Raw genomic sequence first — 16,218 nt, forward strand, 5'->3', positions numbered from 1 at the left:
ATGCCCTAAGAGGATGCTGTGAAAGTTGAATGCCAAGCAGTGGAGATCTGGGCTTGCAATGTGAGAAGGGGCTATAAAACATGGTGGCCGGGGAAGAGCTGTAGTTAAACTATCAATCAGATTTAACATGTCCAACAATACAGCTCACTAGAAAACTCCATGGAGAGATTTTTTGGGTTGGAAAGACAGCTTGGTCTCGTGTGAGAGGGGAAGGAGAGAGAGAGAGAGAGAGAGAGAGAGAACGTGAAAGAGAGAAACTAACGGTGGAGTTAACTATAGTTTGTGGAAATTAGGGTATTAAAAAAAACATGTGAGAAGCACATGTTTGAAGACACATGTCAATTTTAGAGACTAGGTTGGAGGAATTTCCTCCAACCTAGTTTGGAGGAAAACTTTGTCCTTTATTTATTATCCGTCACTTCATCTTTACTTGCTCATTTTATTATATTAATCTAAGATAGTCATTTATAACTAGCTTTATGCCTGAATTCATTTTTTGTGACAAGGCTAATGGCCAATATCACTAAATACAAACTAGTATTATAAATAATATATAATATATATAAAGCATGACTCATATTTTGGAGATGAGACCAATGGTCCGTACCTACCAAAGTATGAATCAAAATTTAAATGACAATAAAAGAAATAACTGAATGTAAATACTGAATCCATATTTTGGGGATGAGACCATTGGTCCGTACCGCCAAAAATATGAACTAAAATTTAAATGACAATAAAAGAAATGACTGAATGTAAAAGCTGTAAAGTAAATAATATATAGATAATATCATAAGCCCTTAATTGATTTTTTTCTACTAACTCATTATTATTAATTCACTTGTATCTACTACTCTATTTTACATCATACGCTTATTGGGTCTTTAAACAATTAAATGAGAACAAGTGATATAAGCAATAAATCATGATATTTATACAAGAAACACTTACCCAATAATCCTTTAGAAGTAAAACTCCACCAAATCTTCTCTAGGTAGTTAGTTTAGAAAAATAAGAACACTTGAGCACTACAAGAAAGATCTAGGCTATATGGTATTTGACTAGAACTAAGAAATAAAGTAAAAGGAGGAGCAAACAACTTTACTTGTTCTAAGATTGTAAATGAAAAGCTCAAGTGAAAGTGACTTAGCTTAGGCTCTATTTATAAGAGAATGAATGGCTAGGATTTATTTTTATACTTTTGATTTAAGGGTTGAGATGTATTTAACCAAAAGAATGAATCTAGTCCATATTTCATGATCTATACCAATTAGTATTTTCGTCCAAAATGAGGGCAGTGTATCCCGATCCATTTTCAATGTCCAAACGTACTCCGATTGACATGAAATTTTGAGAGTAGATAGAGGACTCCGAGACAAACATTTTATATTTTTTATTTGACTTCATCCGAGTTCGTTTGAGTCTATTTTTGGCATGTACAAAGTTTCCCATTCAACTTAGGCTTTAACTACTTGCATTCCCACTTGGCCACTTGTCTTACTAAATTATTATTATCATGATATTTCTCATAACCCTCGTTACTAGAAGACTTTAAGTTTTCAACAAAAGCGACTAGCCTTGGTATCTTTCTTTAGCAGTTTCAATCTTATTTAGACAATATGAAAATTAAGACACTGTTTCTAGGCTAAAAACTGAAAAGCTTCAAATTAATTTATGACTTCATTAAACGCCAATATAAATAATTTATTTACTAAATTGGGTTTAATTATGCTCATAAACATATTAGTGAAGCTAAATTGTGGAATTGAAGTGATATACAAAATTGTTCAAAAATCAATGTAATACACCTTTAATACTAAATAGTTTATTTAATATCATTAATCCACATATCATTGTTCTAATTTATCGATTATTCTTTTAATCTATTTAATATTATTTAAATACGATTTTTAAAATCTAGGTCGTTACATATGGTGGTTCATGGGGGTGACTTTAGCCCTCTGAACCGTATTGTACGAGAGGCGAAATTGCTATTGCAGTGCCTCATCACAGTCCTAGAGGAGAAGGAGAATGGGGTTGCCCAGAGGTGCGAGAATGATCCGGTGAAGTGGGAAGGGCCTCTTTTTGGGCGCTTCAAGGTGAACTGGGATGTGGCAATTGACAAATGGGTTTCGGGATTAATATAAGGATCACCATGGTCGCGTATGTGCTGCGAAGAGCATGAGGGTTAACGGTACTCAAGTTCCAGCAATGGGGGAAGCTATGGCAACATTGGCGGTAGTGGAGTTCAGTAAGGAAAGAGATATCCAGGATATTATTCTTGAAGGCGATTCCCTGCAAGTGGTTCAGGCCATGAAGGAACAAGATTCAAATTGGAGGACTTATGGGCATATTCTGGATGATGCTAGGACTATCCTTGGAACACGACAAAGTTGGATGGTGAAACATGTTAGGAGGATGGCCAATCAAGCAGCCCACGACCTTGCAAAGGCGGGACTCAAGCAATCTACGAAGAGGATATGGGTTGATGAGCCCCGAGATTGTATTTTTTTCTATTGTGAACTTAGAGCTTCATGCTCTTATTGTTTAGAACCTCGTAGGTTCTAGATAATTTTTCAATATTATGAAAGTAATGAAAGTTGAAATTTCTTCAAAAAAAAAAAAAAAAATTCATGGGGTCTTTTTACCTTTTTAGCTCTTCTTTTCAATGTTTTTATTACAAACGTCGGGATATATAGAGTAATGATATAAGAAAGACTAGAGTCATCTTAGAGTCATCATAAATATGATGTGACATTTAAAATCACCGATAGATTAAAATTCAATAATAATAATCTCAAATTGAATGGTAATTTTAAATGCCACATCACATTTGGGATGATTCTAAGAGAACTCTCTAGTCCTCCTTATACCATTACTCGGATATATATTGTCAACAAACCTATCAAATTAGTTCAAAAAATTAAAAGGAGGCGTGTTTTAAAAGAATATGCAACAAATGCATCAAGTGTAAGCCCTCCTCAGAAAGGATTTGTCATTAGATTTTAAAAATTAAAAAAAAAAATCCTTAGCTTCCTTATTGGTCTTGAAGTCTCTCTCTCTCTCTCTCTCTCTTTTTTTTTAATCTAATTTAATGTGCTTCTTGATTACCTTGCTGAGAAATGATTAGTCATTGGATATTCTTTTATTTATTTTTCCTTCTTTCTTTAGGTTCCGGCTCTTTCAGGTAGTGGTCGTCTCTCTTGTTGATTAGGTTAGTGTAGTGTCACTGTTAACCAAGTATTATAAGCTATAATAGTTTTCTTTTTCCTTTTTTCACCCAAATAGTAAACTCATGTATCTCATCCCCTGGGTTCCATAAATGATTAAACAATATGCGGCCCTTCGAAGCATGGTTTCCTTCAACCCCATACAAAAACGCACTTGAAACAAAATCGTACTGCATTTTAGGCCCAAATGCGGCCCCCAACAAAAATACACAATCCACCTCAAAATCTTGACATCGCACCATATATATATATATATATATATATATATATATATATAGTAAAGACAGCAACTCAGGAAGACTCAAAAGATAGTAATTTTAAATGACCTATTTATGTCTTATTAAGAATGATATGACTATTTTTTTGAAGGAAAATTATTCTTATCTCATTAATTGAAGAATCAAGAGCATTAAAACTCTTATAATCACAGAACATAACGTTCTGAAAGATCCTAGCCGAAGCTAAAAGATCAAAAGTCGTAACTAAAAGATTACACATCAAAGACGCCAAACATCCGCTAATCTATAACTAATCTTCAGTTGGAATAACAGATCTGAGCTAGGCAGACAAAAACTAATGTATAGGTAGCTCTTATTTCTCGACCCTGGGATCAAAAGGACCCCATGACTATTAAAATCACTTTTAAATTAAAACTTAATAATGATCAATTACAAATTTAATGGTAATTTTAATACCCACATTATTCTTAATAAAATACAAATAAACCTCGTACAATTGCTTAGACTCAAAGGTAGTTAAGTTTTGCTATCCCAAAGAGTGAAGTTTGAAAGGTAGTAGGTAAAGAGGAAAAGAAAAGGTCTCATTTGGGGAAGTATTTTAGAATAAATTTTTAAAGAAAAATAATTTATAAATTTAGAGAAATGCTAAAGGCCCAACTTTTTTGCCCAACAAAAGTTCAACTTTTACCTTTTATTTTTTTTTCTAAAAAAACCAAAATGAAAAATGAAAAAAATATCTGAAGCAACCCTATCTATTTTTGGCCTTTCTTTTATTTAGTATTTTTTTTAAAATGAAAAATAGTATTTTTCTTCATAATAATGACATTTTCTTAAAAAAAATGACATTATTATGAAAAAAATACCATTTTTCATTTTTTTAAAAATATCAAATAAAAGAAAGACAAAAAATAGATAGGGTTGCTTTAAACATTTTTTCCATTTTTTTATTTTATTTTATTTTTTAAAAATAAATAAAGTAAAAATTGGACTTTTGTTGAGCAAAAAAGTTGAGTCCCTATCATTCCTCATCAATTTAAACGTGTTTAGCAACACGGAATCGAGTTTTTATTGGTGGGCCAGAAGGCGATGCTTCGTGTTAATTACTTAAAAAGTGAGTGAACAACTGGCAATCCTAATTTGACTTTGAGATGTGGCCCAAAAAGAAAAAGAAAAAGAAAAAGGAAAAAGGAAAAAGAAAGACCGGAGGTTGGGAAGCCAGAATATTTAGAAATGACGATTCGAGATAATCATATGATATGATTGTTAATTATATGTTTTTTGTTTGGGATGAGAGTCATGAGACACCTCTTTCTCTCTCTCTCTCTCTCTGGTTTAAGAAATAATGTAGATCTCTATGCCTTGGAAGCTTCTTCATTTCTCTATGTCTAGATCGGAATGGGGGGCACTGTTGGATTGTGCTCCCCTTTGAAGACTAAACAAATCTAGAGCAAAATAGCCTCGTTCGTTCATCCACACCACACGAGGATCTGGAACTACTCTACGGTCTACGGGGTCTGAATCTGTGTGCGGGTGTTGGTGTTATTTGGTCTATCCCTTTCATTTTTCTTTTTTGTTTTTTCTTTTTTCTTTTCTCAACTCACCTTCTTCCTCGCTTCTCAGCCCACGCCAACCTTGTTCGCATACCAACTCTACATCCACCGACAATATTCTTCCTATTAAAATCAGTACTGCAACCAGGAACAGGACGGGAAACTTGTGATTGTGTATTTCTTTGGTTTGACATGGCCTTCTTCAAGTGTTTTAGATTCAAAATTAGACGCAGACCCAATCGTGTTGTTATTGATCAACCGGAGCATGGCAATGGCATCACTGACAGTAATAGGCATGAGCTTGATGATCAGAAGCGGAAGGATAACAGTTCAGTCAGGAAATTCACTTGGGACGAGGTTGAGAGGGTGACTATGAACTTCTCCAAGGTGATTGGATCTGGGGGGTTTAGCACAGTCTATCTGGCTCACTTCCCGGGCTCTCTGGGGCTGGGGGCAATCAAGATCCACATTGGCAGCGAGCGTCTCAACCAATTGTTCAAGCAGGAACTAGACATCCTGCTCCGTCTTCGCCATGAAAATATCGTCGACCTTCTTGGCTACTGCGACGACGGAGGTGAGTGGGTGTCGGTGTTTTAATTTGTTCTTCCTCTCTCCTTAATTTGTTTGAATATGTATATCATTTTGCATAAATTTCCTTCATTAGATTAAGTTTTGAGATCTGAAATCCATAATTTCATCAGAACAAGGGGCCATGGTATTTGAGTATGTGCCCAACGGAAGCTTGCAAGAGAAGCTCCATGATGCAGAAAGGGAATCGCCTGTGCTTTCGTGGAGAAGCCGCATGACCGTAGCCTTCCAACTTGCGCAAGCACTTGAATATTTGCATGAAAAATGCACCCCCCAGATTGTTCACGGCGACATCAAAGCCTCAAACATCCTGCTGGACGAGCATCTCAACTGCAAGCTCTGCGATTTCGGGTTTGCGAAGATGGGGTTTGCTTCGACGGTACAACCGCCTTCATCTTCTCCATATTCTACCTCTTCTTCCTCCTCTCCCTTAAGGATGAAGCAAGTGATGATGGGTTCCCCCGGTTACACAGATCCCCACTACCTGAGAACGGGAATAGCCTCAAAGAAGAACGATGTTTACAGCTTTGGTGTCGTCCTTCTGGAACTTGTCACGGGGATGGAGGCTTTCTGCTCTGAAAGGGAGCAGTTTTTGACATCTATACTGAGACCAATGCTGAGGAACGTCAATAAATTGGGATCTAGGGAGGTGGCGGAAATGGTGGATCCACGGCTGGCTTGGGACTATGACCCGGAAGAAGTCAGGGCCATCCTATCCATCTCAGCCCTGTGCCTTGGCCAGTCCCCCATCCTCAGGCCTTCTGCTAGTTGCATCTTGCAATCTTTTAAGGACAACATCTCTTCCATCTCCATCCTATTCCTACCAGAGAAATTCGGTTCAATAAAGAAATCTACTGCCTATATATAGTTAAGTCATGATCAACATGATTAATAGGGATGGTCGACCATGGTGATTCTGTAAGAATGTAAAAATTAGTCACTGTTTTCACTTCTCTTATTATACTTGTAACTAGATTCGTTGGATGCAGCGTTGAATAAGCTATTTTTTTTTTTTTTTTTTTGACATGTCCACGTAAGAGGGGGGAGGAGGATTCAAACTAGTGACTTCCACTTCATTAAGCGTTGAATAAGCTATTTGAGACAAGCTGCTGCTGCGTTACCTCACCTTCAGCATTCCTATATCATTTACTATATGCTTGACCTACAGAGTCCCATCATTTCTTAAAAAACTAGACAATTAACCTCTCTTCTATCTCTGTGGAGGAGGAAATCCATTTGGCTTTCTGCAGCTAGCCTAGGCGATCTACAAAGTCTCCAGGGCAGGGCCTGATGGCTTCACTGCCTTATTCTACAAGACCTACTGGAACACAATAAAGGATAGTTATTTTAGAGGTGAACTTTGCTTAAAGAGCAAAATCACACCTTCCTAGCTCTAATTAAGTATGCAACAATGTCCATGCATTCTCAGTTCATCATTTCATGCCAATCATGGCTTTTGCAAAGTTTTCTACAAAGCCATTACCAAGATTTTACCTAACCGGTTATAATATTATATTCTCCCCAAGATTATAGTTCCAAACCAATCGGCCATTATTCCGGGTAGTACCATCCGGGATAACTCTGTCTTGGCTCATGAGCTAGAAGTAGCTTATTTATGGCAGTTAATGTAACACCCATGGGATTTTAAAAATAAATTTCAAAAATTTGAAAGTCGCTAAGGATAATAAAAATAGAAGCAATCAAGTTCGTCCCGAACAAGGTGGAATTCTTGTCCAAATAAAAAGGGATATCCACGTGTCTTATGCTTGTCTGAACAGGCCAAATAATCCATCCGGACAAAAGGTTGAATAGTGGCCAAAACTTTTGCTATAAATAGACCCATCCGGTGGAATAATTTTCATGCCATTTCTTATACTCGACCAAAAGCCAAGTTAGGCTACTTTCTTTGAGTTTCTAAGGGTTGAACACAAAACTTGAGTGATTAGGTGAAGTTCTGGAGGAAGTAACCCTTGAAGGAGGATATTACATGAGGTATACTTTTACACCCTCTTTGAAGCCCTTAAAGAATTAGGATGTGCGTGTTGGCCCCGTTTGCCAACAGTGCGAAACGGCACTGTAACTGGAACAGTACTGTTCCAGCTACAGTACCATCATTTAAAAAATGATTTTTTTTTCTTTAAAAAAAAAAAAGAAAAATATTAAAAAACTTTTTTTTAAAAAAAAAAAAACACCCCAGCCCAAAACGGTGTCGTTTTGGGCATTAAAATTATTATTATTATTTTTTCTTAAAAAAAAAAAAAAAAAAGGGGAAAAGTCGAGTTGGCTCCGATACCCATGGCTTAAATAAGGTGGCGAACCACCCCATTTTATTAAGGGGGCCGGTCCCTGATGGCCAATAAGTTGGTTCGAACCACCCCATACCGGCCATGGGGGTGGCTGGAGCCACCCCGATCTCTTTCTCCGTTTTTTTTTTAAGAAAAAATAATAATAATAATAATTTTAATGCCCAAAACGACACCGTTTTGGGTTGGGGTGTTTTTTTTTAAAAAAAAAAGTTTTTTAATATTTTTCTTTTTTTTAAAAAAAAAAAAAATTATTTTTTAAAGGATGGTACTATAGCTGGAACAGTACCGTTCCAGCTACAATGCCGTTCCGCACCGTTGGCAAACGGGGCTGTTGTGTCTCGGACTCTCGGGGCCTTATCCAGCCTTGAGCTTAGGATTTGTTGGTACATTCGAGATGAAAAACTAGTCCAATTAGTCCTGAAAAAACATAAGTAAATACTTTTCGGGATGGTTTTTCGATCAGATCCGTTACACTTGAAGCTTAAGGCCTAAGGCTAAGGGGATAGTTTGGATGGAGCTGGGCAAGGACCCAATATCCCAAAACATTTATAACATGTTATGCTTATTGTGTTGTAGTGGAGAAGTAGTTGTTCCGTGTGGTTGTGATATTTGTTATTGTTGGAAGAAAGAAAAAACTAGGGGTTTCCTCAATAATGGAGTATTTTCATATAAAAAGTTTACATTTTTACGTGCATGTTTCATGTTTGACTAGAATGAGTTGTACAATGTGGAGTAAAGAGTTTTTGACGTATTAGAAGTTGAGTTGATGTGAGTTTTGGAAGAAAAATAGGTTATGCACAATGAATAACCGGATGACCTTCGAGTCCGGTCCGAGTGCTTGTTTGACCAGAGAACCTTCAATTCTCGATCAAAGATTCAAACTATTTCAAAGTGCTTGTTTCCCCAATTTTTTATTTTTTTTTATTTTTTTATTTATTTTATTTTATTTTAATTAAGGGTATTTTTATCTTAGAAATGAATGGTGTTAATATTTAAATAATTATTAATTGGAAATAATAATTAACATATTCCCCAATATTTAAGTAATTATTATTATTTTTTTTTTTTTGTTGAAATGAATGACAAAGCACATTCTATTTTCAAGAGAAATTACATGCACTTTTGTTAAAATTCTTGAATTTTGTTTTCAAGATAAAAATATTAACAAACACCCCAAGAGATAAAACACTTCAAAAAAAAAAAGAAAAAAAAAACGAAAGTGATTTTAATCTAATATAAAGTGCTTTACATAGAAAAGAAAGTGATTTTACAATGATTATACAACTTCCGAGAAGCTCCGTAAGGAAGTAAAAGTTAAAACTCCAGCTGCCTTAATATTCAACACCATTATATATCCACAAGCCTAGTGCCACATATATGGTACTCTACAGAGTTCACGTTTATGCAACATTTTATCCATGGTGGGCTCCTCAAAGAACCACTACCTTCCTTGCCAGGCACCCCAAGTAATTTGTTCATCTTCGTTGTTAGAACATCAACAGAGAAACAATCCCCAAAAAACTTCACCTGCATATATAGCATTACTGTCGAGTCAAAACAGAGAACTAAACAAATAACTAATGATCATAGCAAAAATCAAAAGGGTCAAGTAAAGTTTTCGTTAAAAGGTCAAGACTTTCCAAACTTATGCAAGTTCACAGAAAGGATATCATCAATCCGTTTTTAATATTACCCAATCATCACCGCATAATGTCGCATGTAGTCTCGCAGTTGGGTCCTCTAATGTCAGTCTCATCCTATATTGATCTGAACCAACAGGCGTACAGAATTCTTTAGGTTGTGGGGGACAAACTGCTAGGACACGAACAATACATTTGACTGTACCACCAACCTGTAAGATAATAGGAATTATTTAGTTAAATGAGAGCGTATTGCTAGACATATCCATGAAAGTTCAAAAGTAAAAAAAAAAATCTCTGCTCTTAATTTCTTTTTTAGCTGTCCAAGTTCAGAAAAATTATAAAGTTCTTGCAAAAATCCAAAGTAACTTATCATTGATTAATTGCATATTCAGAACCAAGTGACATGAAAGTTTTGATAGTAAGTAATGCGTAAGAGACCTCTGGTTGAGTGAGAAGATCCATCATTGTTGCAAACGGAACATTTTCGTAATCTATCACTGACAAGAAACAAGGACAAACTGATCGAATTAGTAAAACAAATGATTTTGCCATCTCACTCGTCAAAAAATAATAGCAGAACGTACATGTCCAAAACAAAAGGTTTAAACATCTAAAACAACTATAGATAGATTACCAGCTAGATATGGAGGACTACTCCATGATGGAAAACGACCCTCTTCCCCCATTCCTCGTTGATTAAAATTCCTGATTATTTAATAAAATGAGTAATTAATATGCAATAATAGTGCAATAAAACATACAATTAATCAAATCTTCTCTGATATTCACAACAAAATTCTTACCTAATACATTCCAAGACGATGTCATGATTTTCAGGAAGATATCGAACTCTAGAAGAAGAAGTCAGGAGACCCTTCCATGATCCAAAGTGCACTTCACAAGTCATGTTACGGAACCTCACCCATTTGCCAATACCATTGAAGTTTAAGCCAAACTTTTCATGGGCTTTATCAGTCATCACTCGAAGGACAGTTCCAACACGAGGAAATGTGCAGAGGATATCACTTGGTAGAAGAAACTGTTCAATATGTAATGGAAGCGGGTTCTGCTCTTCATCATTAAGACTGTGGTATACAAAGAAAAGTTGTTTGCAATTGCTATTAGGAAAATAACTAGAAGTTGAATATACTCTGAGAAAACCAGAGCAATTTCAACAACATTTTCTTTCTCTATCTTTTTTTTTGGAGTTGCAACAGTAACTTTATCATCTTTCTAGTAGGACACTAGTGGATATCTAAGGACCTAAATACAGAAAAAAACATGAGAACATAATACATCTCCAATATCTCCACCAGGTTAAACGCATAAACAAACCAAAACCAATTTACAACAGTTATCTTACCAAAATACAAGGTAAGACATAAAGCCACGGCCCACACTAGAATCATGGCAGAAGCCGCCATTGATCATAACTGAGCAACTCTTTCGAGTTCACCTGAGTGAAGAGCTAGTGAAGACCCTGAGAGACCTTCCCTTTTCCTACTCCCTTGTGTTCAACCGTTCTCTCCAACTCATATATATATATGGTACAGTGATGCAAAACAGAAAATGATATTCAGAGTAAGACTTTCCTCAAGAATAAAAGGGACATTTTATCTTAAAAGGTTTTGTTTTTCCCAGTTGCTAATTACCAGGGGCAAAAGTTTTTTGGAAAATGAAAGACATTATGGTTTTTCATCATTATGGTCCCAATAGTCACAAACCGACATACACTGTTGTTCGTTTGTCAAGAAGTTCGCTCTGGGAAAACTAACAAAGACTGAATAAAAGTTTAACTAAGAGATAAATTCATTTTATCTAGGCTTCTCCACCTGACCTGTGAACCCTAAATTGAAGCTATTAACAATAGTCTTACAGCTGAAAGAGAACAAATCAATGAATACTTACTTCGTGTCCAAGCTTAATGGAGGAGTATCATTTCCATCCCACACAAAGAGCATCCACACATTGCTGGTAACTTCCTCAACATGTAGAACCTTAATTCCCAAGCAGACAAGGTGAAAAAAGATTAATAGTAAAAAGAAAACTATGTCAGTTGTTTAGTATTTTGAAAGAGTATTAATACACCAATTTGTGCACATCAATGTTCTCCACCACAATAAAGAGAATTACCTTGCATACTAGATCAAAATACGGTTTATCACTTTTGATATCTTTCAATGACAACAGGTATTCATCCATTCCTATAAAGCATAAGGTTGAAGCCTCAAATCAGGCAACTATGGGTGAACTTCCATACAATAAATTCAAAATTTTGCTGGAATAAAAACATATATTGGTCAATTCAGGTGTATCATAAAGAAGAGAGGGCAATACAAGGAGAAATCTAAATTAAGAAGAAGAAAAAATGCATCTGCAAGAGGCTTGAGGTATAAGTGAAAGAAGAAAAGCTGGAGGCATACCCAATGGTTTGAAGACTAATTACTTCACTAAAAAGGGGTAAGTAATTAGTTCAAGTATTAAATGAGAGAAACATCAAAATATCATCGGTCAAGGCGGTTATAGAGTACAATATGGCCGAAGATTCAAGGGAGTAAATGACACAAGATACTACAGAGAGTGGCAAATACCATTGAGAACCAGGAATAAACATATGAGTGATTCCTTAATGCATAAACATCACGCTTATGTCCGGAAGCAGGACGTGGGGTGACTGATAATTCACTTCTGACCCCATGTTATGGGTTCCGTGGTGTAAATGCATCAAAAGTCTTGAGAACAATAATAAGTCTTTGATCCCTTTTTGGTATTACTGATACTTGTCAAGTTGTCTGAGAAATTGTCTTTCATTATCTTGTGAGTTGGTTAGTGCGTGGGAATGTGTCTAGTACTAACATTGCTTACTAAGTTGCGTCTAGGGAATCTGTTTATACTACCAAGATGTATCTGTCTTGGAAGTCGTCTAATATTTATTTACTTTTGAGTGGTCATGCTTGGTAATCCTCTGTAAATATCAATGAGAAATATGAAGATGAGAGAGTGATCTTGATTCTGAAAATTGTTTGTAGGTTTGTCTTACTTTGGGGTGAGTGAATCATCCTAACAATCAAGTTTGTGGTTTGGTTGCATTGTGTGGCATCCATGATTAGTAGGCATTAGTTAACGTCTGCTACCCCTGGTTGCTTGGCATCCAGGGAGAATTCCTTTCTTTTGGTATCCTTTGAGTTTAACCACCTATAGCAGGTGATGGCCTGCATCAAGTTCTGTACAAAGTGTAACTCAATTGTCACTCCCTCACAAGTCTCAAACAAGCAGTACGTCATGTAATACAAGTACTTTAATTATGATCTACGATCAGGCACTCCTCAAATGCTACTATTTGCAGAACAAGTAATGCAAGCGCACATAAAACCAATTAAAGCGACTAGCAAGTATGAGTTGCTCAGATTATGAATAATAATAGAAATAACATCCCTCAGAAAAGAACAATAATCATTTAATGAAAAAAAAAAAAAAATCCACAATTTCTATTGAACCACAAAATAATCTGAAGTAAATTAGTAGGCCGAATTACTACAAGAATATGAGACTACAGTGACATTGGACTAACAAAAAGTAGAGCAATTCAGTTCGGCAATCATTAGACCATACCTCCACTAAATGGAAATTTGGAACACGAATGCCCCATACGTCTGACAAAGTCCATATCAGGTCCTAGTAGGTGAAATCCTGGAGAAGCTTGATATGGATTAAAGTCTATGCAACTCTTTTCATCAAATAAAGCATATGAAGAGAATATTTTGTTAAAAACGGCATAAATCCGCCCATTAAACTCAGTAATCTGCAAAACAATTCTGCTGCCATATTAGATGGATACCAAACCACGATTAAGCACTACAATGAGAAACATTGCACAAGGCCGTTATAAAACCAATAAGCTAATGTGAATTAAAAAGAAAAAAAAAAAAAAAATATATATATATATATATATACATCAATGGGCGATTGGATGATATATAAAACGGGCATTGATGTTTCAAAAATTAAAATGTAACCAGATCACCATAACCCATGAAATCCCAAAACACAAAAATGCTCCAAAAAAGGTAACAAATTTGCATTAGAATAATGGAATTCAAGAAGCACCTTGACTTTATAGAGAATAATGAAGTCTTTGTGAGACCTAGGCAATGGAAGATCCTCCACCTTCCCAGTGAAAATTTGTACTGATAATTCGTTTTCCCTATAGGACTCATCCACAATCTTCAGAGTCGAAACATAATCTGAAATTCACAAAGGAATTCCAATATTAAAAAAAAAAATTAGCAAACTTGTTGTTCATATTCAATACCCATTCAAAAAAAGAAGATAGGGTAATGCATAAAACCTCAAAATAAAAAGAAAAAGAAGAAAATACCAGTTCCCAGGCTCTTTCTGGGAAAGCTGAATTCCCTAACAAAACCTATCAGATTAACCTTCTGGTTTACGCGAGATAAGGCATCCCTTATCTGGACTATAGTGTTGTTATTGTTCATCTTTTCCATCTTTGTAACTGTATAAGCCAAACCCTCTCTGTCTAGACTGTCTCACTCTCTCTCTCTCTCTCTCTCTCTCTCTCTCAAATAACACCCAGAAACAGACACAAGGACCAAGGTAGTGGAAGTAACAAGCGGGTATGTAAGCAAAGAGACCAAATGGACTCCCAGAGCATTTATAACAGTTTCCGTATACGTGGTTCACTTCCTTAAATTTTGGAAAAATATCAAAAAACATTACAAAAAATCACTTGCAGAGGCTCCCTAAGTGTGTCTTAAATATTATGATTGCTACAGTATATCTCCTAAATATTAGGATAGCTACATTACATCCCAATGTATAAAATTGCACTGTAGCAATCATTGTAACAATCATAAAAATAGAAGAACCAAAAAAAAAAATCTCATTCTTTCTCCTAAATCATTAAAAAAAAGTAGGGAATTAGTATACGGAATAATAAAGGAAAACTATTGTGGAGTATAGGTAAATAGGGAAGAAAAAAGTAATTTTGATCCTTAAATGGAAGAAAATTGACAAGGAAGCTGAAGCATTCACAGTAGACTTCCTATATGTGGTTCCCTTCCCTAAGAGCATTCTCAGCAGACTCCCTATATGAGAGTCTGTTCCCTAAGTTTAGGGAATATGTCCAAAAAATTGCAAAAAAATCTCACAGCAGGCTCCCTTAATGAACCCTAAACATTAAGATTGCTATAGTGGAACCCAAAATACTATTGCAATTCTTATTATTATTAAAATTAAAAAAAAAAAATGATTACCTCTATTCTCTCCTCTCTCCTCTCATATCTCACAATTCTCTCCCATCTCTCCTCTCATATATATAATATAATTAAAAAAACAAATATTTTAATGATATAGAGAATGATTAAATGAAGTTATTGGGGTGTATTTTGACATAGGGAAGCAAAAAGTAGTTTGAATCCTTAAATGTAGAGAAAATGATGATGAAACTACTAGAAATTCTTTAAGTTTAGGGAAAATGTAAAAAAAAAATACAAAAAGTCACTCACAGCAGACTCTCTATATCTCCCTTAGACATTAAAATTGCTACAGTACAACCCAATGTATAGGGTTGCACTGTCACAATCCTTATGCTTATTAAAATAGGAAAAAAAACTAATTCTCTCTCCTGAATCATTAAAAAGTAGAGAAATAAATAACTAAAAAAGTAAAGAGTAAAGAAATGATATTTAATTAGTATAGAAAATGATAAAAGAAAGCTATTGTCGAGTATATATAGATAGGAAAGTAAAAAATAGTTTTGATCCTTAAATATAAGGAAAATGACAAGAAAATGCTAAGAATACTAGATAGATTTATCTTAGTCCCTTTCCCTACTATTTTTTCAATACCATAGATTTTTTTTTTTCTACCTTATAAATATTTCATTTTTAGTTTTCTTCTATTTTCTTTCCAACCGATATATATTTTAACATTCATCTCAACGACTATGATTTTGTTTGCTAAAATTTTTTGTTCTTTGTTTTTTTTTTTTTTTCTTAAAACAAAAATGTTAGCAAAGAATACAAAATACAAAACATTCATCAAAATACACAATTAATTTTCATCTTTATGTCACATTTAAAACAAAAAAAAAAAAAAACCCAAAACATATTAACAAATGTTGCCTTTCAACAATCATTTTCCTAACGGAAACGGATCGTCTCCATTTTATTTGAAATTCAGAGTATCTATTTAGTACATTTAGTAGGGAAATATTGTCTTTTTTTTTTAGGAACAAAGTTTTTGGACAAATTTATCCTTTTAAATGCATTAATGAATACTCTCCATTTCATTTGAAATGAATTCCTAACAACCATATTTTTTTCAGAAAAGGATTCTCAAATGGACTGGAGGGTATCCACTTAATGGCCAAAAATTTTTATAAGAAATCCAAGGGCCACAAATTGAACATCTGTCCTTATAATAAAAAAAATAATATACTATTATTTAAAATTTAATAAAATTTTAAAATAAAAATAATAAAAGCCACAGGGGTGGCCGGACCACCCCATTGAGGTGGCCAAACACTTGGATTTCTTATAAAAAATCTTGGTCATTAACGAGATACGTTCAAAATGAAGTGGAGATAATCCTATTCTATTTTTTTTAAGGTCCTTTTTTTTTTTTTTTTTTCTCCTTTCAAT

General features: G+C 34.8%; 2 protein-coding genes across 3 annotated transcripts; one reads left to right on the forward strand and one right to left on the reverse strand.

Annotated features, from left to right (window-relative positions):
- The first annotated feature begins 4,749 nt into the window (after nucleotides 1-4,749).
- Nucleotides 4,750-6,617, forward strand: LOC132174943 (probable receptor-like protein kinase At4g10390). The gene is made up of 2 exons (XM_059586707.1): nucleotides 4,750-5,593; nucleotides 5,721-6,617. Exons 1-2 carry the CDS (start codon nucleotides 5,212-5,214, stop codon nucleotides 6,473-6,475), a joined length of 1,137 nt encoding a protein of 378 aa, XP_059442690.1. The 5' UTR covers nucleotides 4,750-5,211; the 3' UTR covers nucleotides 6,476-6,617.
- Nucleotides 6,618-9,120: 2,503 nt separating this feature from the next.
- Nucleotides 9,121-14,261, reverse strand: LOC132175479 (protection of telomeres protein 1a-like). Of its 2 annotated transcripts, none has more exons than XM_059587438.1 (10): nucleotides 13,935-14,261; nucleotides 13,664-13,800; nucleotides 13,169-13,358; nucleotides 11,690-11,760; nucleotides 11,465-11,553; nucleotides 10,360-10,641; nucleotides 10,191-10,261; nucleotides 9,995-10,053; nucleotides 9,607-9,765; nucleotides 9,121-9,440 (listed from the first exon to the last, which is right to left on the reverse strand). In XM_059587438.1, the coding sequence occupies exons 1-10, from the start codon at nucleotides 14,059-14,061 to the stop codon at nucleotides 9,261-9,263; spliced, it is 1,365 nt and encodes a 454-aa protein (XP_059443421.1). In that variant the 5' UTR covers nucleotides 14,062-14,261; the 3' UTR covers nucleotides 9,121-9,260. The 2 variants fall into 2 exon arrangements, with proteins under 2 accessions (XP_059443421.1, XP_059443422.1); XM_059587439.1 differs by having other exon boundaries at nucleotides 13,169-13,371; nucleotides 13,935-14,021.
- Nucleotides 14,262-16,218: the final 1,957 nt, after the last annotated feature.

This window comes from Corylus avellana, chromosome ca3 (assembly GCF_901000735.1).
Source record: "Corylus avellana chromosome ca3, CavTom2PMs-1.0".
Taxonomy (NCBI): Eukaryota; Viridiplantae; Streptophyta; class Magnoliopsida; order Fagales; family Betulaceae; genus Corylus; species Corylus avellana.

Coding starts and splice junctions, on each gene's coding strand:
- LOC132174943 (XM_059586707.1), top strand. CDS start 5,212: ATGGCCTTCTTCAAGTGTTTTAGATTCAAAATTAGACGCAGACCCAAT. Junction 5,594..5,720: donor TGGCTACTGCGACGACGGAG/GTGAGTGGGTGT, acceptor TAATTTCATCAG/AACAAGGGGCCATGGTATTT.
- LOC132175479 (XM_059587438.1), bottom strand. CDS start 14,061: ATGGAAAAGATGAACAATAACAACACTATAGTCCAGATAAGGGATGCC. Junction 13,801..13,934: donor CAGAAAGAGCCTGGGAACTG/GTATTTTCTTCT, acceptor TGTGAATTTCAG/ATTATGTTTCGACTCTGAAG. Junction 10,642..11,464: donor CCATTAAGCTTGGACACGAA/GTAAGTATTCAT, acceptor TGTATACCACAG/TCTTAATGATGAAGAGCAGA.